This window comes from Phoca vitulina, unplaced genomic scaffold, assembly GCF_004348235.1.
Source record: "Phoca vitulina isolate PV1807 unplaced genomic scaffold, GSC_HSeal_1.0 scaffold133, whole genome shotgun sequence".
In the NCBI taxonomy this organism is placed as follows: domain Eukaryota; kingdom Metazoa; phylum Chordata; class Mammalia; order Carnivora; family Phocidae; genus Phoca; species Phoca vitulina.
The window spans coordinates 339298-364156 of NW_022589836.1; the positions used below are offsets into that span (position 1 = coordinate 339298).

The window sequence follows — 24859 nt, forward strand, 5'->3', positions numbered from 1 at the left end:
AGACCCAAACCTTGTATAATCCACATTACTTTTTTGGGAGGATCTACTGCTTGAAACAAACCTATGTTTATCTGCTTCCACAGCCACCTTTAAATCCTATTCAGTCAGGGTCACCCTCTATTCCCTGGCACTCTATCCCATCCCACCTTCTCAGGCATGTGCTACTTCAGTCAATTCTTGACTATTCTATATCTATCTCCTGTCCTTTATTGGCTTTTGCCCCCACACTCTCTGCAACATGCTCAGATCTCTCTCTTATCTCAAGAAAACCCTCCCTTGTTCCTGTGTCCACATCTAGTCCCACTCTATCTCTCCATTCCTATACAAATGTCTCAAAATGAATCTATATTTACTGTCCAGAACCCTCTCCCTCTGCCTTCTATTCTAGGCTTCCCTCCCCCATATCTTTGCTCAATCTATAATCCCCTTGCCTGCCGTGCTTTCTCCAGGTCTCTATCCCACTGAAATCATACTTTCATTTTAGCCTAAAGCTGCAGCCCACCTTCTCTGAAGAGCTACACTGATCTCTAGTTCTTCTATGAACCTGAAATGTCACTCACAACAACCTAAGCACAATAAAAGACAGACAAAAACCTCCAATTCATCTTGCAAATTTAATGTAACTCTGATACCAAAATATGACAGCACACAAGAAGCAAACAACAAAGTAGGATCAGCAAGCAGATTTTTCATAGCATGTCACCCTCAGCTAATTGATAATATCTGCTTATACTGCTGTGTGGACAAAAATTCCAAGGATGTACCTTGGCTCCTTGGGAAGAACTGCTGGAATTCATTAGCCGTATCTGTAAACCTGGGAAATAAACCTGAAAACAAAACACCAAACAGGAACACATTTTAGCACCAAATATACTGTTTTCTCATACTTCCTTCATTGTCCTCATCTTCCCACCCAAACCTCCCACTTTGGGGTTTCTTATAACATTTCCCGCTCTTATATCCATTCCCATGGGCCATGGCTGTGGAAATGTTGTAATTACCTGAAACCTCACTAGCCATAGGAGAAGCTACAGGCACCAAGGCTGGTGGCTCCACCACCAAAGCCAGCACCATTTCTTGGTCCACCGCCAAAGCCAGCACCACTGCTTGGTCCACTGCTGAAGCCAGCACCTGTGCTTGGTCCACTGCCGAAGCCAATGATAGAACTGGGTCCACCATTGAAGCTGGTGCTGGTGCAGGGTTCGCCAATAAAGCCAGTGCTGGTGTTGGAACCACTGCCAAAGCCAATGATGGTACTTGGTCCTCCGTTGAAGCTGTTATTAGGCCCAGCACCAAAGCCATCACTGATGCTGAGGCCACCACTAAAGCCAGCACTTGTACCAAGTGTGCTGTTAAAACCAGCATTGGTGCCCAGTCCATCACCAAAGCCATCGCTTGAGATCAGTCCACTACCAAAGCCAGCACTGGTGCTCAGTCCACTACCGAAGATAGCACTGGTCCCTGGTCCACTACCGAAGCCAGCACTGGTGCTCAGTCTACCACTAAATCCAGCACTGGTGCTTAACCCATGGCCAAAGATGAAACCAGTAGTGGTACTGGATCCATCACCAAAACTAGCACTGGTAGCACCACTAAAGCAGGTGCTAGTGCTAGGATGGCCACCAAAGCATAGGCTGGTGTTAGACACACTGCCAAAGCAGAGGCTGGTGCTGGGAACTCCACCAAAGCCAATGCTGGTACTGGGAGCAATGCCAAAGTCAGTAGTGGTGCTAAGTGCCCCACTGAAGTTAGCACTGGTGCTGAACACACCGCCAAAGCCAGAGATGGTGCTGGGTGCACTGCTGAAGCTGGTACTAGTGCTGACAGCACTGTTAAAACCAGCACTGGTGTTGAGTGCACCACCAAAGCCAACACTGGTGCTGAATGCACCACCAAAGCTGGCACCAGTGCTGGGAGAGCCACCAAAGCAGATGCTGGTGCTTAGTGTACCACCAAAGTCAGCGCTGGTGCTAGAAGAGCCTCCAAAGGAGACACTGGTGCTGAGTACTCCATCAAAACCAGTGGTGGTGCTAGGAGAGCTGCCAAAGCAGATACTGGTATTAAGTGTGCCACCAAAGCTGGCACCAGAGTTGGGAGAGCCACCAAAGCAGACACTAGTGCTCAATGTGCCACCAAATCCAGTGCTGGTGCTAAGCGCACTACTAAAGACTGTGCTGGTTCTGGGTATACTGCCAAAGCTGCTACTGGTAATGAGTGTACCACTGAAGCCAGCAGTGGTGCTGAGTGTGCCTCCAAAGCCAGAGCTGGCTCCACCACTGAAACTGGGACTGCTGCTGAGTGGGACACTGAAACTGGAGCTGACCCCACCACCAAAGCTAGCACTGGTACAAGATGTGCCACCAAAGCTAATGCAGGCTTCACTGTTGAAACTAGAGCTGGTGCTGGCTGCACCACTGAAGCTAATGCTGGCTGCACCACTGAAACTAGTGCTAGTGCTGGGTATGCCACTAAAGCAAATGCTGGCTGTACTGCTGAAGCTGGCACTGGTCTTGGGTGTGCCACCAAAGCTAATGCCAGCTCTGCCACCAAAGCCACCACTGGGGCTGGGCGCACCACTGAAGCTAATACTAGCACTATCGCTGAAGGTAGCCCTGGTGCTAGCTCCTCTGCTGAAGTCGATGTTGGTGCTGGCTTCTGCATTTTCTTGGGCTCTGGTCTCAATTTCAAATGAAAATCTGTTCCAGGACTGAGCATCATCGCCTAACTCTTCCCTTGTTAGGCAGTCGATATCCATGTCATCCCAATTCCAAGGCCCAGCCACAGCTTCCTCTCCAATCCCCATTTGGGCTCTCGCCTCAGCCCTTGCCTCAGCCTCAGCTGCAGCCACAGCTGCAGCTTGGACTTCCATCTCCACTGCCTCCCGGTACTGAGCAGCCCAGTCCTTGGGGTCTTTCTTCTGTACCTGAAATGGGAATGATAATCAATATAAGGACAATAACATTTGTAATTATGCATTAAGTACATACTATGAGCTTTGCATAAAATCAATAGCCGTATTTTTTTTTAATTCTTAGTTTTCTGGGGCTCTATCAGTCCTGAGATCCAATTTCAGCTCTGATAACTAAGGTGCTGTGTGACCTTGGACAAGTTACTTAACCTCACTGAGAAGATGGGAAATGAAAAGAAAGTATGTTATGGATTGGATGTTTGTGCCTCTCCCTCCCAATTCATATGTTAAAGCATCAGCCCCCCGTGTGACTATATGTGGAGACTGGGCCTTTATAGAAGTAGGGTTAAATGATGTCATACGGTGGGGCCCTGGTCCAATAAGATTAGTGTTTTTATAAGAGGCTCTTTCTCCACCATGTGAGAACACAGCAAGAAGACATTCATATGCAAGCCAGAGGGAGAGGCTTCATCAGAAACTGGCACTGCTGGACCTTGATCTGGGACTTCCAGCCTCCAGAACCGTGAGAAAATAAATTTCTGTTGTTTAAGCTACCCAGTCTGTATTATTTTGTTAAGACAGTGCAAGCAGACTAACACAAATTATGAAAGAAAGAACGAAACAAGGTAAACTTTATGTTCGGCAGCATTCTCAGACATCAGTGAAGTTCCATACACTTATATACTAACTGCAGGCTGCCCTGTACCTAACCATCCCTGCACACAGCGTGCCCCAGCTAGGGTACCCTTAATATGACAAGTCAGGGCAGCTCTCCTATTACTTTGCATGCAAACTTGAGGACTTTCATTTTGCTAGTCTCATGGTAGGAGCGCAAGCCCCAGAAGTACTCATATTCAGGTGGTCTGCTGTTAGGGACCCTCTTGTACTCCAGGTACCTTGGAGAAAGGAAATGAAACTTGCTTCTAACCAAACAAATCTGTTGTGTAACCACTGGGCACCAGGTGGCAACTTCCTTCAAATACTAAACTCAGCTCCTGGAGAAGGATTTCTAAGACCTTCCTTCCCCAGACTCACTCCCAAACACAGTTCATGGTATTGGTCTCCAATATTGAGTCATTTCCCTTTGGATCTGTGCAAAGCAGTCACTTGATGCTTCAGAGAAGGCATGTATAGGGCATGATGTCACAGGAAGGCCAAAGTATCTTGCCACCTGTGAGGAGTAAACCCAAGTTCCTATTGGGTGTGTTGTAAACAGAGGAGCCATTCTTCAGGCACCCTGCTCTGAGCACACCCCAAAGCAAGGGCCTTGTCTTTGGTCTAGCCCAGTCCTGGAACTGTCCACTCATGGGAATTGTGGACAGGACTCATTTCTAGGGCATAGGATACCCATACTACCTCTAAAGCTAGTGTAATAAAAGGGCTGTTTGAGCACTTTCTGAACCAGATCAGTACACTCAGAACGCTTCAGGGCCAGACAAAGCCCCCAAACACCACTTACTTCTGCTTCACAAACTCGTGTGTGATGAGCTTCCTTACTTCCCCAAAGAGCGAGTGCCTCACCCTGACAATGGGAAAAATAACCCATAAACAGAGATGAAAACTTCCCAGATGAGGAAAGAGGCATTTCTCAACATGGAAGAAACCTCTCTAGCACATGCAGCAGTCCCAATGAAGCCAGGAAAGTAGTGAACACATGGTCGCTAGAAGCAATAAGTTGAGGCCAGCTGCTTCTTTGTCAGGGATGCCCCTGAAGTTCTATCCTCCATCTCAGCTTAGAATGACGTAGGGGTGGGAAGATGCAGAGAGTTCAGGACCATATTGCCCATCCACCCAGGTCAGAGCCCTGGACCCTCTACCCAGTCCAGCACCCCCGCTCACTCCACCAGACCACCAAGCTGATGCAGTCCTGGGGCCATCCTCTCTTTCCAAACGACAACATGGACAGCAAGCACTGAGAGAGCCCAATCATACCCAGGGCGCAGCCCCAGCTTGTGCAGCACCTCCCAGATGACAGCTGCAAGGGGAGGCAAGAGGAGACAGGGACAGAAAATGAACATGTGGAATTCCAACTGTGCCACCCATTCAGCTGCATGCCCAGCCACTCACCCTCACTGGCCTTGTTGCCATTCATAAAAATGACACTCAGAATCACCATGAGAAGACCTAGTTTGGGTGTGTCCTTGGTCCTAGGGGAATAACAAGGTAGAGAGAAGGTTTATGTCCAGTGGCCATCTGCAAAAAACACACCAGCCAGCTCACTAGGCTATCCTCTCCCAGATTCCTCAGACGTGACAGAATTCTGCCCAGTCTATGCTTCAAGCTCTATGTGACCCTAAGCAAGGCTCTTAGACTCTTGAGTCTCAGTCTCCTATTGAGTAGCAGGGGAAAATCCAATCCTACCCCACCCCAGGTAGCCAAGAGGATAGAAGAATGCCTGTCAAACTGGGACAACCCAGGGACCCAGCCAATGTGAGTCCCTTCTTTCTCTCCCAGACCCCTCTGCCCCAAAAGAATTCTAGGCACAGCCCCAGTGGTGCTCCTGTCCTTCAAGCATCATGATTCACCCACACCAGGAAGCCCTCCCTTGAGAACCCCACTCTACCAAAGCCAGTAGGAAGAGACAAGCAATGACAGGGCTGCTTTCCTGGGAAGCTTCTGGAGAAACAGAAAACCTGACAGGAGGAATGCACTGCTCCAGGCTTCTATACCCTTCAGTCAATCATAATCAAGCACCATTACCATGTGCAGGACTCCAACTATGTGCAGGAACTGGAACGGGGACTTTTTAGGTCCTGTCTTCCTGACTCTCCAAGGAGATGTGGGGAGAGATGACAGGGATGGGGTAGTGCCAGAGACAGAAGTAGAGCCTCCCTCCCACCCCAGCCCTTTCCCAGCTTACGTTCCCAGTATGCCTGCAGAAGATTCCTGAGTGCTGATGAGAATATACAAGCTACTTTGCTTATCAATTTCCTTCAGATTGACTCGAAACATCTGCCAAGTAAAAGAATAGCCCGTGAGATCACAAAATTCAGCCTAGGCATCAGTGAGCTTCCTGAGAATCCCACAGTTCCCTGTGTCACTGGAGTTTTAAGTGTGTATGAGAAATCAGTGAGATAGTGCAGGTAAAGCTCTTAGCTAAGTGGCCACCGCTACAGAAAACAGGTAAGAAATGTACTATTATCAGCATCACCTTTGTAATTAGTGGGGATTTAGGGAGATAGAGAATAGGGAATGAAAAGGAGAGGTGAGCATTTGAAATACATTACAGGACACGTCCAGCATCAAACAGGACTAAGTTGGGAGGGTTGAGTCTTAGCTGTGTTTTACCACTGACTTGCTGTGTGACCCTGGGCTAGTCTATGTTCCTGCTTAGACCACTGTATGCCCAACTGCATAGTGATGGGGATGGATTAGTGAGTCTCTGTGGTCTATCCCAGAAGGGACATGTATGTCTTTGTTGATTCAAGGCTTCCCCATTGTGCCCATTCCCCCAGGGCTGCCCCTTCACCTTCTCCAGAGCGTAGCTTGCTCGTTCAATGATCTCTGGGAAATAGTCATCATATTCTTGGATGACATCCTTCAGCATGTCTGTAGGAAGGGTGAGGTGGGAGCAGCTGGGCTGAGCAAGGGCCACAGAGCTGCGGCCCTTTGGCCAGCCTGTGGATTCAGTGCAGTCTGAGTTCTGAACTGTGTTAATGGGAGATGCCAGCCATGGCAGAGTGTGAGGAGGGCAGGGGAGGACATATGAGAGAATGAAGAGGCTATAAAAGTAAATGGTTACTCCAGGGCATGGGAGAGAGGGGAGTGGAGAGATTTCAGGGAGGAGGGTTGTTATGACTCTACCTGAGCGCTTGATGGGGATCTTTGTCTGGTCCTTAACCCACAGGTATTTCACCAACTTATTTGCCTGGGAGAAGAGGAATACATGGGGAGATCTCAATATGTTTTTAGAAAACTTGGAAGAACGACAGAAAAGAGGGGAGGTGAAAAAGAGAAGAGACTGGACAGCATTGGATTCTTACCCTTTCTTGCAAAATGGCCACGTCTCGGGGTGGCGGAGGCCTCCAGCCCCATGGAATCAACCTGTAATTACTGCCACCTCTCTCATCCCCATTCAGATGCTTTGACTATATCATTAGAAAGAAGGAAGGTCCAGAGTCACCAGGTGAAAGAGACAGCTCTGTCTCCTTACCCTACCTTCTCCTGAAAATTCCCCAAACCCTTCTTGTAGTGGGTCCTGACCTTACAATTGGCCACCCTAAGTCCTAGATTTGTCTTTCACTGTCTTCCAGCCAGGAGTTTCATTTCTGTATCAGGACAGAAGCAACCCAAGGGCAGGACCTGGAGTTCCTCCTCTTCTTTAGGCCACCACTAACTTTGCTAACTCTATCCCTTGGACAAGTCACTTCACCTCTCTGGGACTCGGTTTCTCATCTGTAAAACTGGGATCTATGATCCCTAGATAGTAGGAGTTACTTTCAAAACATAAAGACACAACCTGTATGACTACCCAAGACCCTGGCACATGGTAACTACTATGTAAATAACAGTTGAATTATATCCAGGTTGTAGCTAAGTGTATGGATGTATTATTTCCCCTGCCGATCTGTGAACTTTCAGGGAGCAGGAACTATATCACATTCTTCTCAGCATCTCTCACAGCCTATCCAAACACGGACTGGCTCAGGGTAAAAAGTCTCAGTAAACTTTTATAGAACAAATGAACAAACTAGGAGGATAGGAATGGAAAAGAATTGAAAAGTTAAGGATGGTGATGTCAGAGATCTCACCTTTTGGTTCCTCTTGCCCTGGGTCCTGGTTGTAGGCTCCAGACTCAACTGGGCCAGGTAGTCATCTGCCAGGGCCTGGACAGCAGCAGCAACCTGAGTCTCAAGGGCACTTATGTTGGTCTTAAAGGTGGCCATCTTGGCCTGGGCCCCTTGGTCTACAATTTTAGTCTGGTTTTCAGCTGCCTGGGTCTTAGTGGCAGAGTTATGAACCCTGGACCTTCTCTTGACCTGAAGGGCAGCTTCTAGGGCTTGGTTTGTAACCATTTGAGCAGCAAGTGGAGCCTCAGAGACCTCATAGGCAGATTTTGGGCCTTTTTTGGCAGCCTTCTTGCCCTTGAATTTTTTGGGCCAGTTAGCTACTGCTGAGGCCTCAGTCTGCCTGCTAGCTCTCTCAGCATTTGGGGTCTCTAGGAGTTCAGTGTCAGTATTTATGACCTTAACAGTTGCCTTCTTGGCTTTGGAGGCTCTGTTAGTTCTGATGCAGGCTGCTGTGGCATGGGTAGTGGCTGCTTCATTATTAATTTGGCCTTGGGTGGTAGCTGAGTGGGTAGTGGTTGGAGCCAATGAGATAGCAATAGCACTAGTTATGGCCTTATTGGCAGCCTTCTTAGCTTTGGAAACTTTCTTAGGCTTAGTGGGGGCTATCAAGGCCTGGGAGTTGGCTGACCCATTGGTAACTGGAGCCTGGATAGCCTGCAGGATGTCTGGTAGGTTTAGGGCCTGTAAGGACGACTTGATCTGTGTAGTGACACTCTCCTTGCCAGTTGGATATTGGGAGCCTTGGGTTGCCTTAGCAGTAACTCTCTTTGTCTTATTGGCTTTCTTAGGCTGAGCAGTGACTGAAGAAGCCTGAGTATTGGCTACTTCAGTGGTAGCTGAAGCCTGGTTGATCTGGGGGATGACAGGCAGGTTTAAAGCCTGCAAAGTTACTTTAGGCTTGTCAGTGGCAATCACATTGGCAGATGAGACTGTAGGGGCAGCATGTATGGCCTTAGTAATAGCCTTAATAGGGGCCTTCTTGGTCTTGCTTTTCTTAGGCCGGTTGGCAACTGGAGGGTCCATGGCCAGAGGGTCCTTGGTTGCCGCCAAGAGGGTATGCATCAGCAAGACATTGTCCTCTTCTGTGGTCTCAGTCTATATCTGGAAGGAAGTGAAGCCCCAGGCTCCCAGGGGGAAGCAGAGGGCCCTACACACTTAGGATTATGATCTGCTGAGCCATCTGGCCTCCCTACAGCCCACCCTTTCCACGAAGGCCTCCCCTTCCTCTGAGCAGTGATTGAAGGGGAGGATAAGGGAAGAGGGAGGGAGCAGGAGCTGAAGTCAGGCAGGTTTTCCTCTCCTCCTCCTTCACCTTGCAAGGGAGGACAGGTTAGGCAGGAAATTCTTCAACTACAAAGTGGTAGGGGGCTCAAGATCTGTAAATAAACTCAGGACTGGGCAGATGGCCTGGTGAGAATGTAGAGAGGCCTCACCTGGAATGGGAGCATCCTATAACCGCAGTCATTTGTCCTATTCATTTTTCTGAAAGGCGGAGTAACTGCTGAGCCTGAGGGGAAGTGGCCTGAATTAGGGGAGAATAAGAAGGAGAGGGAGACTCACCAGATCTCCCACTATCTTGAAAGAAGGGGGATCTCATCCAACTTTGGACCCCAAACGCTTCAACTATGGGGTTCTCATATCTAGAAACCCAGACCACCTATCCGAACCCTAGCCCCATTGCCTCCAAGAAACTGCAAGTCAGTTCTACAGCCCCGCCCCTTAATACACACGCCCCCCACCCCCCCACCCCTCCGTACTGCAACTTAATAGTGCGCATGCGTGCCAACTGGAGCACATGGGCTTTGGTGTACTGGACAGTCTAACCACCTCAATCTCACAGACGCCCCCTGCTCTCAGAGAAGCAGAACGTCTCAGACAAGCCCTTGACCCACTCTTCCTAACGGCATCACATTTCCGTCCAACCCTTCCCGCAACGCCAGCCCGCTCCCTCTGCAGTACTGCTTTGCACCGCCCCTTCCCTAACACCGCCCACTTCTACTCTGCGGTACAGACATGCACCGCCCCTTCCCAATATGCCCCTCCCTCCTTTCTGCAGTACTTCTCCGCTCCTCCTCTTTCCTTAATGCTCCCGTTCCATCCTCTCTCCAGTGTGTCCCTGCACTGCCCCTTCCCCAAAACCGCTCCCCCACTTCCACGTTTGCAAGTGACCGGTCCCACCCTTTCTGCGACATCGATACCCCACCCACAGATCCAACGGTATTACGCTTTTGTGTATTCCCTGTTCCCGAATACTACCAGCTTCTGTCCCTTCCCTTTTCAAACCATAATCAACCAGGTCCTAGCCACTCTTCGCTTCCGTCTGAGCCATTCTTGCTATTCAAAAGGGATTCTGCCCTTCATTTCTGGGTCCTGATCCCTACTTTCTGTGGCCCAAACCGGATCCTGTCCCCTTTCACCAGTCTACCGGAGTCCTGCCATAGCTTATCACCCTCCCGAACTGGATTCTGCTCCTTTCTACTGCCTGAACGATTGTTTTATCCTCCCGCAGTCCGAACCGGGTCTGCATCCCTCCTTTCTGCGGCCCGAACAGAGTCCAGATGTTTCCATTATAAGGCCCAAAGGGGATTCTGTCCCCTCTATCTCCCGTACGAACAGGGTCCAAGCACCTCTAAACCCGACCACATTGATGCAGTTAGCTTCTGAACCCTCAGCAGGTTTTCTTCACCTTAGGGTGTGTGGAGTCAAGCACACTGAAGCCATAGCTCAGAGGCTCCCACAGGGTCTTCACCAAAGCTGGGTACCTTAGCTCACCTCGTCCTCTGGAATCCAGAAGGCGTCCGCTCTCTCCAAACCTCTCCTTAGGTCTGAGCTTGTTGGCTTCCCCTCCCCAGCCGGAAGTGGTCCTGCCTTTTTCCACCTCCAGAGGGGTCTCCTTCCCTGCTTGTCAACCTCCTCCTTCACTCACTGCTTCCAAATTTTCAATCTCCTCAGTGTGGTCTCTTTTCTGCTTACTATCGGTTATTCAGTAATCACTCTTTCCTAGTCCCATTTGATTTCTCTATCCCCCACCCTGTATCCCCATTCCTATTTGATGGCTCTGTTCCCCCTAAGAGGACTGTGCTTCTCTGAGCTCCCACATCCCTTCCTACAGCCCCCTCTATGCCAACACTAATTACAGAGTGTGTTGTAGTGTGTGTCTGGGTATCTCTCCCCAGGAGCTGTTCTGGGGACAGGGGACCAGGTCATATTCCTTTCCCTCTCTCAATTATGACCAGATTAAGACATTTAGAGGCTCTAAACAGTAAGAAATAGGGTGCCCCCACATCATATACAATTCAGAATAAAAATAGTAAAGGTAAGAAAGGCTACCAACTTTTTTATATCCCTGATGACTATATTGATGCTTTCAATGAATATCAACTTATCTGAAAAATTTTATTGGGACCATGTTCCTCCTTTCCTGGTACACTAAGCAAGTACTTAGACTCTCTCTTGTGAAATGGAGCACTGCTCCCCTGTGCAGCAAACAGTTCTCCTAGGGCATTTATTTATTCACTCAATCCTTAATTATACATTGAGCACACAGTATGTCAAGGCCTTCACTGGATATGGGCAAACAAAGACAAGTAAGATAGTATGCTTGTCCCTAAAGAACTCAGATCTATTTTTTTCTAAATATTGTTTTAAATAAGTTACTTTTTAAGTTTTTATTTTAATTCCAGTTAGTTAACATACAGTGTGATATTAACTTCAGGTGTACCATATGTGATTCAACACTTCCATACATCACCCTGTGCTCATCACAACAAATGCACTCCTCAATCCCCATCACCTAATTTAACAGATCCCCCCACCAATCTACCCTATGGTAACCATAAGTTTGTTCTCTATAATTAAGAGTCTGTTTCTTGATTTCTCTCTCTTGCTCCTTCTCTTTTTTCCCTTTTTGTTTTGTTTCTTAAATACCACACATGACTGAAATCATATGGTATTTGACTTTCTCTGATTGACTTATTTTGCTTAGCATTATACTCTCTAGATCCATCCATGTCATTGCAAATGACAAGATTTCATTTTGTATGGCTGAATAATATCCCATTGTATGTATCTACCACATCTTCTTTATCCATTCATCAAACCATTGACACTCTTCTTCCATATCCTCCCTATTATAAATAATGCTGCTATAAACATAAAGGTACATGTACCCCTTTGCATTAGTGTTTTTGTGTTCTTTGGGTAAATGCCCATTAGTACAATCATTGGATGATAAGGTAGTTCTATTTTTAGCTTTTTGAGGAACTTCCATTCTATTTTCCAGAGTGATGCACACCAATTTTTACTCCCACCAGCAGTGCACTAGTGTTCCTTTTTCTCCACATCCTCGCCAACACCTGCTGTTTCTTGTGTTATAGGTTTTAGCCATTCTAACAGGTGTGAGGTGATAGCTCACTGTAGTTTTGATTTGCATTTCCCTGATAAGGGATGATGAGCATCTTTTCAGTCTGTTGGTCATGTATATGTCATCTTTGGAGAAATGTCTGTTTCTGTTTTCTGCCCATTTTTTTAAATTGAATTATTTGGTGGTTTTGGGAGGTGTTGAGTTGTATACATTCCTTGTATATTTTGGATACCAACCCTTTATCGGATATGTAATTTGCAAATATCTTCTCCCATTATGAGGTTGCCTTTTAGTTTTGTTGATTGTTTCCTTCACTGTGTAGAAGCTTCTTATTTTGATGTAGTCCCAATAGTTTATTTTTGCTTTTTTTTCCCCCTTGCCTCTGGAAATATATCTAGTAAGAAGTTGCCATGGCCAATGTCAAAGAAGTTATTGCCTGTGTTCTCTTCTACATTTTTTAAAATGATTTCAGGTCTCACATTTAGGTCTTTAATCTATTTTGAATTTATTTTTGTGTATGATATAAGAAAGTGCTCCAGTTTCATTCTTTGCATGTTGCTGTCCAGTTTTCCCAATACCATTTGTTGAGGAGACTGTCTTTTTCCCCTTTGGATATTCCTCCCTGTTTTGTTCAAAGATTAATTGACCATATAGTTGTGTGTTTATTTCTGGGTTTTCTATTCAGTTCCATTAATCTGTGTCTACTTTTGTGCCAGTACCACATTCTTTTTATTACTACAGCTTTGTAATAAAACTTGAAGTCTGGAATTGTGATGCTTCCAGCTTTGCTTTCCTTTTTCGAGGTTGCTTTGGCTATTCAGGGTCTTTTGTGGTTTCATACAAATTTTAGGATTTTTTTGTTATAGTTTTGTGAAAAGTGCTTTTGGCATTTTGATAGGGATTGCATTAATTGTGTAGATTGCTTTGGGTAGTATAGATATTTTAACACTAATTTTTCCTCCAATCCATGAACATGGAATTTCCATTTCTTTGTATCATCTTCAATTTCTTTTGTCACTGTTTTATAGTTTTTAGAGTACAGGTCTCTCACCTCTTTGGTTAGGTTTATTCCTAGATATCTTATTATTTTTGGAGAAATTTTTAATGGGATTGTTTCCTTTAATTTCTCTGTTGCTTCATTATTGGTATATAGAAATGTAACAGGTATGTCCACAATTATTTTGTATTCTGTGACTTTATTGAATTCGTATATCAGGTCTAGCAACTTTTTGATGGAATATTTCTGGTTTTCTATACAGAGTATCATGTCATCTGTAAATAGTGAAAGTTTTCCTTCTTCCTTGCCTATTCATATGCCTTTTATTTCTTTTTATTGTCTGATTACTGTAGCTAAGACTTCCAGTATTATGTTAAATATCAGTGGTGAGAGTGGACATCTCTGTCTTGTTCCTGACTGAAAAGGAAAAGCTCTCAGTTTTGTTTTGTTTTGTTTCCCTCGAAGATGATATTAGCTGTTGGTTTCCATATAGGGCATTTATTATGTTGAGGTATGTTTATTCTAAACTTACCTGTTGAGGGTTGTTATCATGAATGGATGTTGTACTTTGTCAAATGCTTTTTCTGCATCTATTGAAATGATCATATGGTTCCTATCCTTTTTTTATTAATGTGCTGTATCACACTGATTGATTTGTGAGTATTGAACCACCTTTGCAAGACATGAATGAATCCCACTTGATCATGATGAATGACTTTTTAATGTATTGCTGGATTCAGATTGCTACTATTTTATTTAGAATTTTTGCATCTATGTTCATCAGGAATATTGGCCTGTAGTTCACCTTTTCAGTGGAATCCTTATCTGGTTTTGATATCAGTGTAATGCTGGCCTCATAGAATGAATCTGGACATTTTCCTTCCTTTTCTACTTTTTGAATCATTTGAAAAGAATAAGTATTAAATATTCTTTAAATGTTTCATAGAATTTGCCTGTAAATCCATCTGGCCCTGGACTTTTGTTTGTTGGGAGACATTTGCTTACTGATTCAATTTCTTTGCTGGTTATGGGTTTCTTCAAGTTTTCTAATTCTTCCTCTTTCAGTTTTGGTAATTTATATGTTTCTCAACATTTATCCATTTCTTACAGGTTGTCCACTTTGTTGGCATAGAGTTTTCATAATATTGTCTTGTAATTCTTTGTATTTTGTGGTGTTGCTTGTTATTTCTCCTCTCTTGTTTTTTATCTTATTTATTTGGGTCCTTTCTTTTATCTTTTTGACAAGTCTGGCTAGAGGTTTATCAATTTTATTGATATTTTCAAGAACCAGTTCCTGGGTTTATTAATCTGTTCTATTTCTTTTTTTTTTTTAATTTATAGTTTTTATATCATCTATTTCTGCTCGAATCTTTATTACTTCCATCCATCTGCTGGCTTTATGCTTCATTTGTTCTTTTTCTACCTCCTTTAAGTGTAAGTTTTGGTGGTTTATTTCTGATTTTTCTTGCTTATTGAGATAAGACTGTATTGTTATATATTTCCCTCTTAGGAATGCTTTTGCTGGTATCCAAAGGTTTTGGACCTTCCTGTTTTCATTGTTATTTGTTTCCATGTATTTTAAAATTTTCTTTGATTTCCTGGTTGACCAGTTTATTCTTTAGTAGCATGTTGTTTAACCTCCGTGTATTTGTGGTCTTTTCTGATTTTTTTTCTTGTGATTAATGTAGTTTCATTGTATTGTGGTCAGAAAAGGAGCATGGTATGATCTGAGTCTTTTTCTATTTCTTGAGTCTTGATTTGTGACCTAATATGTGATCTATTCTGGAGAACGTTCCATGCACACTTGAGAAGAATGTGCATTCTGCTGCTTTAAGATGGAATGTTCTGAATATATTTATTAAGTCCATCTTCTCCAGGGTATCATTCAAGCCCATTGTTTCCTTGTTGATGTTATGTTTAGATGACCTTTCCATTGATGTAAGGGGGTTGTTAAAGTTCCCTAATATTAGGGGGGAAGAAAAGATGGTGGAGGAGTAGGGGACCCTATTTCAACTGGTCCCCGGAATTGAGCTGGATATCTACCAGACCACTCTGAGCACCCACGAAATCAGCCTGAGATGTAAGAAGATCTGGATCTCTACAAACAGAATATCGCAGGTGGTTGATTTTGAGGTACGAAGTGGGGAACCCTGATTCTGCGGGCAGATATTGGAGAATAAATGGCAGTGGGAGGGAGCCTGGCCATGGGGATCCTACACCACCAGTAAGTGACAGCCTCACTTGCTGGGGACAGGGCATAGACTCGCAAACCGGTAGCAGCGGGGAAAGGACTTTAGGGCAGCCCCCGGGGTGGAAACCCGGAGCAGCGGGGTCGCACATGAGAACTAAGGGTGGCTGGGGGTTTTAGAAGCACAAATGGCAGAGACGTGCCCTGACCTGGAGGCAGGACTAGGAGCGCTGCGGAGGGGCACACAACCTGGGACGTTGCAGTTTATAGCAGCACAGACAGAAATGGAGACAGTGTGGCCTGGAGAGCTCACTGAAGAACAGACTGCGATCTCTCTGCTCTGAGGCAGAGGGTTGGAAACAGTTTCTTCTGTTCTGACTCACAGAAGAGACATGGAAAGCTACCAGGGAAAGCCACCAGAGAACAAAAGCCCCCAAAAACTGATTCCCACTAAACCCATCCCCATCACAAGGGGTAGGGCAACTCTGCCCAAACAGGGTTGCCTGAGTAACAACATAGCAGGCCCCTCCCCCAGAAGAAGGCTGGGAGAACAAGAGGCCGGCAACCCTAAGGTCCTTAGAAAATAGGTGCATCTTGCTTGGGTTCTGGTCAATAATTTGGACTCTATACATTCCCTCAACAACCTCTCAACAGAATGACTAGGAGGAGGAACCCCCAAAATAGAAAAGACTCAGAGACTGTGACTTATGCCACAGATTTACAAATGGATGCAGATATAACCAAGATGTCGCAAATGGAATTCAGGGTAACAGTTGTGAAGACAATAGCTAGAATGGAGAAATCGATTAATGGCAACATAGAGTCTCTAAGGGCAAAAAAGAAAGCTGAACTGGCAGAACTTAAAAATGTTATCAATGAGATCCAATCTAATCTAAACAATCTAACAGCTAGGGTAAGCGAGGCAGAAGAACAAATTAGTGATCTAGAACACTAATTAATAGACAAGAAGGAAAAAGAGGAGGCCAGGGAAAAACAAAATCCATGAAAATAGAATCAAAGAAATAAGTGACATCATGAAATGTTCCAATGTCAGAATGATTATTGGGATCCCTGAGGCGGTGGAGAGAGAGAGAGGATTAGAAGATATATTTGAGCAAATCGTAGCTGAGAACTTCCTTAATCTGGGGAATGAAACAAACATTCCTGTCTTAGAGGCAGAGAGGATACCTCCCAAGATACAAGAAAACAGGCCAACACCACGACATGTAATAGTAAAACTCCCAAATCTTAGAACCAAGGAAACCATCTTAAGGGCATCGAGGGGGAAGAGATTTCTTACCTACAGAAGGAAGAGTAGCAGAATAACGTCAGACCTATCCACAGAGACCTGGCAAGCCAGAAAGGTCTGGCAAGATATATTCAGGGTACTAAATGAGAAGAACATGCAGCCAAGAATACTTTATCGGGCAAGGCTGTCATTTAGAATGGATGAGAGATGCAGAGCTTCCAAGACCAGCAGAAACTGAAAGAATATGTGATCACTAAGCTGGCCCTGCAAGAAACAGTAAAGGGGGTTCTATAAAAGAGAAAGACCCCAAGAGTGATATACAACAGAAATTTACAGAGACAATCTATAAAAACAACATCTTCACAGGCAACATGATGACAATTAATTCATATCTTTCAATAATCACCCTCAACGTGAATGGCCTAAATGTTCCCATAAAGGGCACAAGGTTGCAGATTAGATAAAAAGGCAGGACCCATCCATATGCTGTCTACAAGAGACTCATTTAGAACCTAAAGATACATCCAGACTGAAAGTAAGGGGATGGAGATCCATCTTCCATGCCAGCGGACCTCAAAAGAAAGCTGGGATAACAATTCTTATATCAGACAAGTTAGATTTTAAGCTAAAGTCTGTAGTTAGAGACACAGAAGGACACTATATCATTCTTAAAGGGTCTGTCCAACAAGAAAATCTAACAATTGTAAATATCTATGCCCCCAACATGGGTGCAGCCATCTACATAAACCAACTGTTCACCAAAACGAAGAATCATATTGATAACAATAAGTTAATTGTAGGAGAATTCAATACTCCACTCTCAGCAATAGACAGATGATCTAAGCAGAAGATCAACAAAGAAACAAGAGCTTTGAATGATACACTGGACCAGATGGACATCATAGATATACAGAACATTCCACCCTAAAACAACAGAATATTCATTCTTCTCGAGCACACATGGAACTTTCTCCAGAATAGACCACATACTGGGTCAAACATCAGGTCTCAACTGATACCAAAAGATTGAGATTATTCCTTGCATATTCTCAGACCACAATGCTTTAAAACTGGAACTCAATCACCAGAAAAAATTTGGAAGAAATTCAAATACTTGGAAGCTAAAGACCACTCTGCTCAAGAATGTTTGGGTCAACCAGGAAATCAAAGAAGAACTTAAACAATTCATGGAAATCAATGAGAACAAAAACACATCGGTCCAAAACCTATGGGATACTGCAAAGGCGGTCCTAAGGGGGAAATACGTAGCCATCCAAGCCTCACTCAAAAAAATAGAAAAATCCCAAATTCACCAACTAACTTTACACCTTAAAGAACTGGAGAAAAAGCAACAAACGATGCCAAAGCCACACATTAGAAGAGAATAATTAAGATTAGAACAGAGATCAATGAATTCGAAACCGGAAACACAGTAGATCTGATCAATGAAACCAGAAGCTGGTTCTTTGAAAGAATTAATGAGATCGATAAACCACTGGCCAGACTTATCCAAAAGAAAAGAGAAAGGAGCCAAATTAATAAAATTATGAATGAAAGGGGAGAGATCACGACTAACACCAAGGAAATAGAAACAATTATTAGAAATTATTATCACCAATTATATGCCAATAAATTAAGCAATCTGGATGAAATGGAGGCCTTCCTGGAAACCTATAAGCTGCCAAGACTGAAACAGGAAGAAATTGACAACCTGACTAGGCCAATAACCAGTAACGAGATTGAAGCAGTGATCAAAAACCTCCCCAAAAACAAGAGTCTAGGGCCTGATGGATTCCCTTGGGTATTCTACCAAACATTCAAAGAAGAAATAATACCTATTCTCCTGAAGCTGTTTCAAAAAATAGAAACAGAAGGAAAACTTCCAAACTCATTCTATGAGGCCAGCATTACCTTAATCCCCAAACCAGGCAAAGACCCTATCAAAAAGGAGAATTTCAGACCGATATCCCTGATGAATATGGATTCCAAAATCCTCAACAAAAATTCTAGCTAATAGGATCCAACAATACATCAAAAGGATCATCCACCATGACCAAGTGGGACTTATCCCCGGGATGCAAGTGTGGTTCAACATTCGCAAATCAATCAATGTGATAGAACACATTAGTAAGAGGAGGGAGAAGAACCATATGGTCCTCTCAATTGATGCAGAAAAAGCATCTGACAAAATACAACATCCTTTCCTGATTAAAACTCTTCAGAGTATAGGGATAGAGGGAACATTCCTCAAGTTCATAAAATCCATCTATGAAAAACCCACAGTGATATCATCCTCAATGGGGAAAAGCTGAGAGCCTTTCCCTTAAGATCAGGAACACATCAAGGATGCCCACTCGTGCCACTATTGTTCAACATAGTACTAGAAGTCCTAGCAACAGCAATCAGACAACAAAAAGAAATAAAATGTATTCAAATTGGCAAAGAAGTCAAACGCTCACTTTTCGCAGATGACATGATACTTTTTGTGGAAAATCCAAAGGATTTCACCCCCAAATTACTAGAACTCATACAGCAATTCAGTAGTGTGGCTGGACACAAAATCAATGCACAGAAATCAGTTGCTTTCTTATACACTAGCAATGCAACTGTAGAAAGAGAAATTAGAGAAACAACTCCATTTACTATAGCACCAAAAACCATAAGATACCTCAGAATAAACCTAACAAAAGTAGTAAAGGATCTATACTCTAAGAACCATAAAACACTCATGAAAGAAATTGAAGAAGACACAAAAAGATGGAAAAATATTCCATGCTCATGGATCGGAAGAATAAACATTGTTAAAATGTCTATGCTGCCCAGAGCAATCCATACCTTCAACGCCATCCCAATCAAAATTCCAATGACATTTTTCAAAGTGCTGGAACAAACAATCCTAAAATTTGTATGGAATCAGAAAAGACCCCGAATCACCCAGGAAATGTTGAAAAAGAAAAACAAAGGTGGGGGCATCACATTGCCCGATTTCAAGCTATATTACAAAGCCATGATCACCAAGACAGCATGATACTGGCACAAAAACAGCCATATAGACCAATGGAACAGAATAGATAGCCCAGATATGGACCCTCAACTCTATGGTCAAATAACCTTCAAGAAAGCAAGAAAAAATATGCAATGGAAAAAAAGACAGTCTCTTCAATAAATGGTGCTGGGGAAATTGGGCAGCTATATACAGAAAATGAAACTCAACCATTCTCTAACACCATACACAAAGATAAACTCAAAATGGATGAAAGACCTCAATGTAACAGGAATCCATCAAAATCCTAGAGAAGAACGTAGGCAGTAACCTCTTTGACATCGGCCACAGCAACTCCTTTCAAGATACATCTCCAAAGGCTAGTGAAAGAAAATAAAAAATGAACTTTTGGGACTTCATCAAGATCAAAAGCTTCTGCACAGCAAAGGAAACAGTCAACAAAACAAAGAGGCAACCCACAGAATGGGAGAAGATATTTGCAAATAACACTACAGATAAAGGGCTGGTATCCAAGATCTATAAAGAACTTCTCAAACTCAACACCCAAAAAATAATCAAGTCAAGAAGTGGGCAGAAGACATAAACAAACACTTCTCCGAAGAAGACATATGAATGGCTAAGAGACACATGAAAAAATGTCCATCATCATTAGCCATCAGGGAAATTCAAATCAAAACCAAATTGAGATACCATCATACACCAATTATAATGGCAAAAATTGACAAGGCAAGAAACAACAAATGTTGGAGAGGTTGTGGAGAAAGGGGAACCCTCTTACACTGTTGGTGGGAATGCACGTTGGTACAGCCACTTTAGAAAACAGTGTGGAGGTGCCTCAAAATAATTAAAAATAGAGCTACCCTATGAACCAGCAATTGCACTCCTGGGTATTTACCCCAAAGACACAGATGTAGTGAAAAGAAGGACCATATGCACCCCAATGTTCATAGCAGCAATGTCCGCAATAGCCAAACCGTGGAAAGACCCGAGATGCCCTTCAACAGATGAATGGATAAAGAAGATGTGGTCCATATATACAATGGAATATTACTCAGCCATCAGAAAGGATGAATACCCAACTTTTACATCAACATGGATGGGACTGGAGGAGATTATGCTAAGTGAAATAAGCCAAGCAGAGGAAGTCAATTATCATATGGTTTCACTTATTTGTGGAACATAAGGAATAGCATGGAAGACATTAGGAGAAGGAAGTGAAAAATGAAGGGGAGAGGAATCGGAGGGAGAGAAGAACCATGACAGACTATGAACTCTGAGAAACAAACTGAGGCTTTCAGAGGGGAGGGTGGTGGGGGGTTAACTGGTTGATGGGTATTAAGGAGGGCACGTACTGCATGGAGCAGTGGGTGTTATACACAAACAATGAATCGTAGATCACTACCTCAAAAACCGGTGATGTATTTTATGGTGACTAACATAACATAATAAAATAAAATTTAAAAAATACAACAGATTTCTGCACATTGATTTTGTATCCTGCATCTTTGCTGAATTCATGTATGACTTCTAGTGATTTTTTTGTGTTGAGATCTTTTAGGTTTTCTGCATAGAGTATCATGTCATCTGCAAATAGTTAAAGTTTGACTTCTTCCTTCCTGATTTGGATTCCTTTTATTTCTTTTTGTTGTCTTACTGGTGAGACTAAGACTTTTAGTACTATGTCAAATAATAATGGTGAGAGTGGACATCCCTGTCTTTTTACTGACTGTAGGGGAAGGGTTCTCAGTTTGCCCCCATTGAGGATGATGTTAGCTGTGGGTCTTTCATGTATAGTCCTTATGTTGTTGAGGTATGTTCCATTTATCCCTACTTTGTTGAGGGTTATTATCAAGAAAGGGTGTTGTATTTTGTCAAATGCTTTTTTCTGCAACTATTGACAGGATCATATGATTCTTATCCTTTCTTTTATTAATATGGTGTATCAATGTAGATTGATTTGTAAATATTGAACTAACCCTGCAGCCCAGGAATAAATCCGACTTGATCGTGGTAAATAATTCCTTTAATATACTGTTCAATTCAATTTGCTGGTATGTCACTGAGAATTTTTGCATCCACGTTCATCAAGTATATTGGCCTATAATTCTCCTTTTAGTGGGGTCTTTGTCTGGTTTTGGAATTAAGGTAATGCTGTCCTCATATAGTGAGTTTAGAAATTTCCCTTTCATTTATTGATCCAAATATCAATGAAACCAAAAGGCGGTTCTTTGAAAAGAGAAATAAAATTGATAAACGTTTAGCCAGACTCATTGTAAAAAAGGGAGAGAAATCAAATAAATTAAATCAGTAAAGAAGAGGAAAAAATAACAATCAGCACCACAGAAATACAAAAAATTATAAGAAAATATTATGAAAAAATTATATGTCAACAAATTAGACATTCGAGAAGAAATAGGTAAATTCCTGGAAACATGCAATCTTTCAAAACTGAATTAGGAAAAAATATAAAATTTAAATAGACCATTACTAGTAATTATATTGAATCAGTAAACAAAAAATTCCCAACAAACAAAAGTCCAGGACCAGACAGCTTCAGGAAAATTCTACCAAATATTGAAATAACTTGAAACTAATATAACATGGTATATTAACTATATGCTGGAATTAAATTTTTTTAAAAGTGCTTTAAAAAATAGAGTTAATACCTATTATTTTCAAATTATTCCAAAAAAATAGAAGAGTAAAGAAAATTTCCAAATTTAGTCTATGAGGCCAATATTACCTTGATACCAAAACAGACAAATACATTACAGAAAAAGAAAACTATAGCCCAATATCCCTCATGAAAACATATGCAAAGGGCCTTAACAAAATATTAGCAAACCAAATCCAATAATACATTCAAAAAAATATTCACCACTCATCATCGGGGAAATGGAAATCTAAACAAGAATAAGATATCACCTCACACCTGTCAGAATGGCTAAAATAAAAAATATAAAGAGTAAGTGTTGGGAAGAATGTGGAGAAAAATGAACCCTCATGCACTGTTGGTGGGAATGCAAACTGGGTCCATGAAAAAGATAGAAATGACCACTTTCTTATACCATACACAAAAATAAACTCAAAATGGGTTAAAGACCTAAATGTAAGACCTGAAAGCATAAAACTCCTAAAAGTAAACATAGGCATAATTTTTTTGGACATTGTCCTTAGTGGCATATTCATGGATATTTCTCATCAGGCAAGGGAAATGAAAGCAAAAATAAACTATTGATACCACACCAAAATAAAAAGCTTCTGCACAGCAAAGGAAACCATCAACAAACAAAAAGGCAACCTACAGAATGGGAGAAGATATTTGCAAATAATATACCCAATAAGAGGGTTAATATACAAAATATATAAAGAACTTACATAATGACACCCAAAATGCAAATAATCCAATGAAAAAATAAGCAGAGGACCTTAATATGCTTTTTTTTTTCCAAAGAAGACATACAGATGGCCCACAGACAAACAAAAAGATGCTCAACATCACTAATCATCAGGGAAATGCCAATTAAAGCCACAATGAGATACCACCTCACACCAGTGAGAATGGCTTGTATAAAAAGACAAAAAAAAAATGACAAGTGTTGGAGGTTCCTTCTGAGATAGTGATGTAGGAAGACCCTGAACTCACTTCCTTCATGGAACACTCCAAATTACACCTATTGGATAGAGAATTACTCCTGAAGAAGAACTGAGGGCTGACTGAATAGCTTCTGCACAACTAACAACAGAGAGAATGGCAAAAGAGAACAAGAGAGATGGAGACATAGTAACTATGGGAATCACCAACCCTGATACTGTGAACTGGGGAAAGGATAGTACTGAGGGACCAGCAGCAGATCCATCTGTCCTTGGGCACAAAAAGAAAGCCACAGTTTAAAAGAGCAAGTAGTTTATAAAAGATCCAGCCCTAGAACTCTGCCAAATGGCTGAGGAACTGCTGCAACTCTGTCTGAGTAAAAGGGATTGGTGAGTGACACAATTTGCTCTTGAAAGTGCAGACCAAAGTGAGATCTGACACCATAGCTTGTTTTCTACTTCAGTGAACCCCAGATACCTAGTCCACACTGGACCTGAATATGCTGGGGCATAGAATAAAAAACTACAAATTAAGAGCAACTAACATATAAAAGAGCCAGCCCAGGAACTTCATCAGATGAAAAGGAAGCTGCTAGAACTCTCTTCTGGTGGGTTGAGCTTGAAGACACCTCTACACTCCCCTTTATATTAATAATGTAAATAGGAGCAGAGGCTGGGCACTCCAACCAGTCTGCCACCGCAGTGCCTGGGCCCTTGGCCCACAATAGACCCAGCTATCCCACAGAAGTGGCCACAGGGCAGTGCACACTAGGACATCCTTGTTTAGTGGTCACTACACCTCCATCCTTTGCACCAAGGTGACACAGACATAAAGCACCCTGGGACACTTCAGATCCACATCACTTTGGCTTCAGATGACTTGCTAAGGCACCCTCAATGCAGAGTACTCTGAGACCTTCTGGGTGACATCTGCTTCAGATCCAGCAGCCCCACCAGGTTGCCCTTATGCAAGTACCCTGGAAACCCCAGCCATGGTTCCAAACAAACAACAAGGGCACCCCCTGTATGGAGTAACCTATAATACCTCTGCCCAGGATGGTCTTGGCTCCAGTGGCCTGGCAAGGGAACCCCCTATGCTAAGCACCCTGGGACACCTAGCTTGCATCTACTCTAGCTTCAGCTGTCCTGCCAAAGTGCCCTCAGTGTAGAGAGTCCCAGGACACAATGGCTTGCATCCACTTCAGCTTCAGCTCTCCTGCTGTATGGAGAGCCCAGCGACCCCTCAGCTTGCACCAACTTCAGGTTTATCAGTCATGCCAAGGTACTCCTGAGCAGAGAGCCTCAAGGAGACCCCATGCCATGCTCATTTCAGCTTCAGCCACCCAACCAAAAATCTAAAGAATGGAGTGCCCGTGAAACCCAGCCCATACCAGCCACAACTTCAGCCAGGCAGTGAAAGTCATCAAAAACACAGAGTCTACATAGAGGACAACCATACACAATACCATTCCTCCAAGTTTAAGAGAACTAGCTGTTCTTCCTAATCCATAAAAACACAGAGAAAATCAAGTACAATGGGGAGACAAAGGAACATGCTCCCAAAGAAAGAATAAGACAAAACTTCAAAAGAAACTAAATGAAATTCAGATAAGCAAACTGAAAAAAAGTTTAAAGTAATGATTGTGAATATGCTCACGACAATGGAGAGAAGAGTGGAAAAACTCAGTGAGACCTTCAATAAAGAAATAGAAAGTATTAAAAAGGAACCAATCAGAGTTGAAGAATTCAATAACTGAATACACTAC

At 43.0% G+C, this 24859-nt stretch overlaps 1 protein-coding gene and 1 non-coding gene across 2 annotated transcripts; both read right to left on the minus strand.

Annotated features, from left to right (window-relative positions):
- Positions 1 to 467: 467 nt before the first annotated feature.
- Positions 468 to 10689, minus strand: LOC116628848 (trophinin-like). Its single transcript, XM_032399182.1, is given in 14 exon segments — positions 468 to 827; positions 1002 to 2923; positions 3690 to 3804; positions 4368 to 4430; positions 4841 to 4883; positions 4976 to 5055; positions 5769 to 5860; positions 6378 to 6457; positions 6713 to 6776; positions 6892 to 6996; positions 7660 to 8794; positions 8796 to 8845; positions 9132 to 9220; positions 10471 to 10689. Coding segments are annotated over 12 exon segments (3783 nt in total). The 5' UTR covers positions 9177 to 9220; positions 10471 to 10689; the 3' UTR covers positions 468 to 827; positions 1002 to 1012.
- Positions 4035 to 4163, minus strand: LOC116628849. The gene has a single exon (XR_004298665.1). It is a non-coding gene; the product is annotated as a small nucleolar RNA SNORA11 (small nucleolar RNA).
- Positions 10690 to 24859: the final 14170 nt, after the last annotated feature.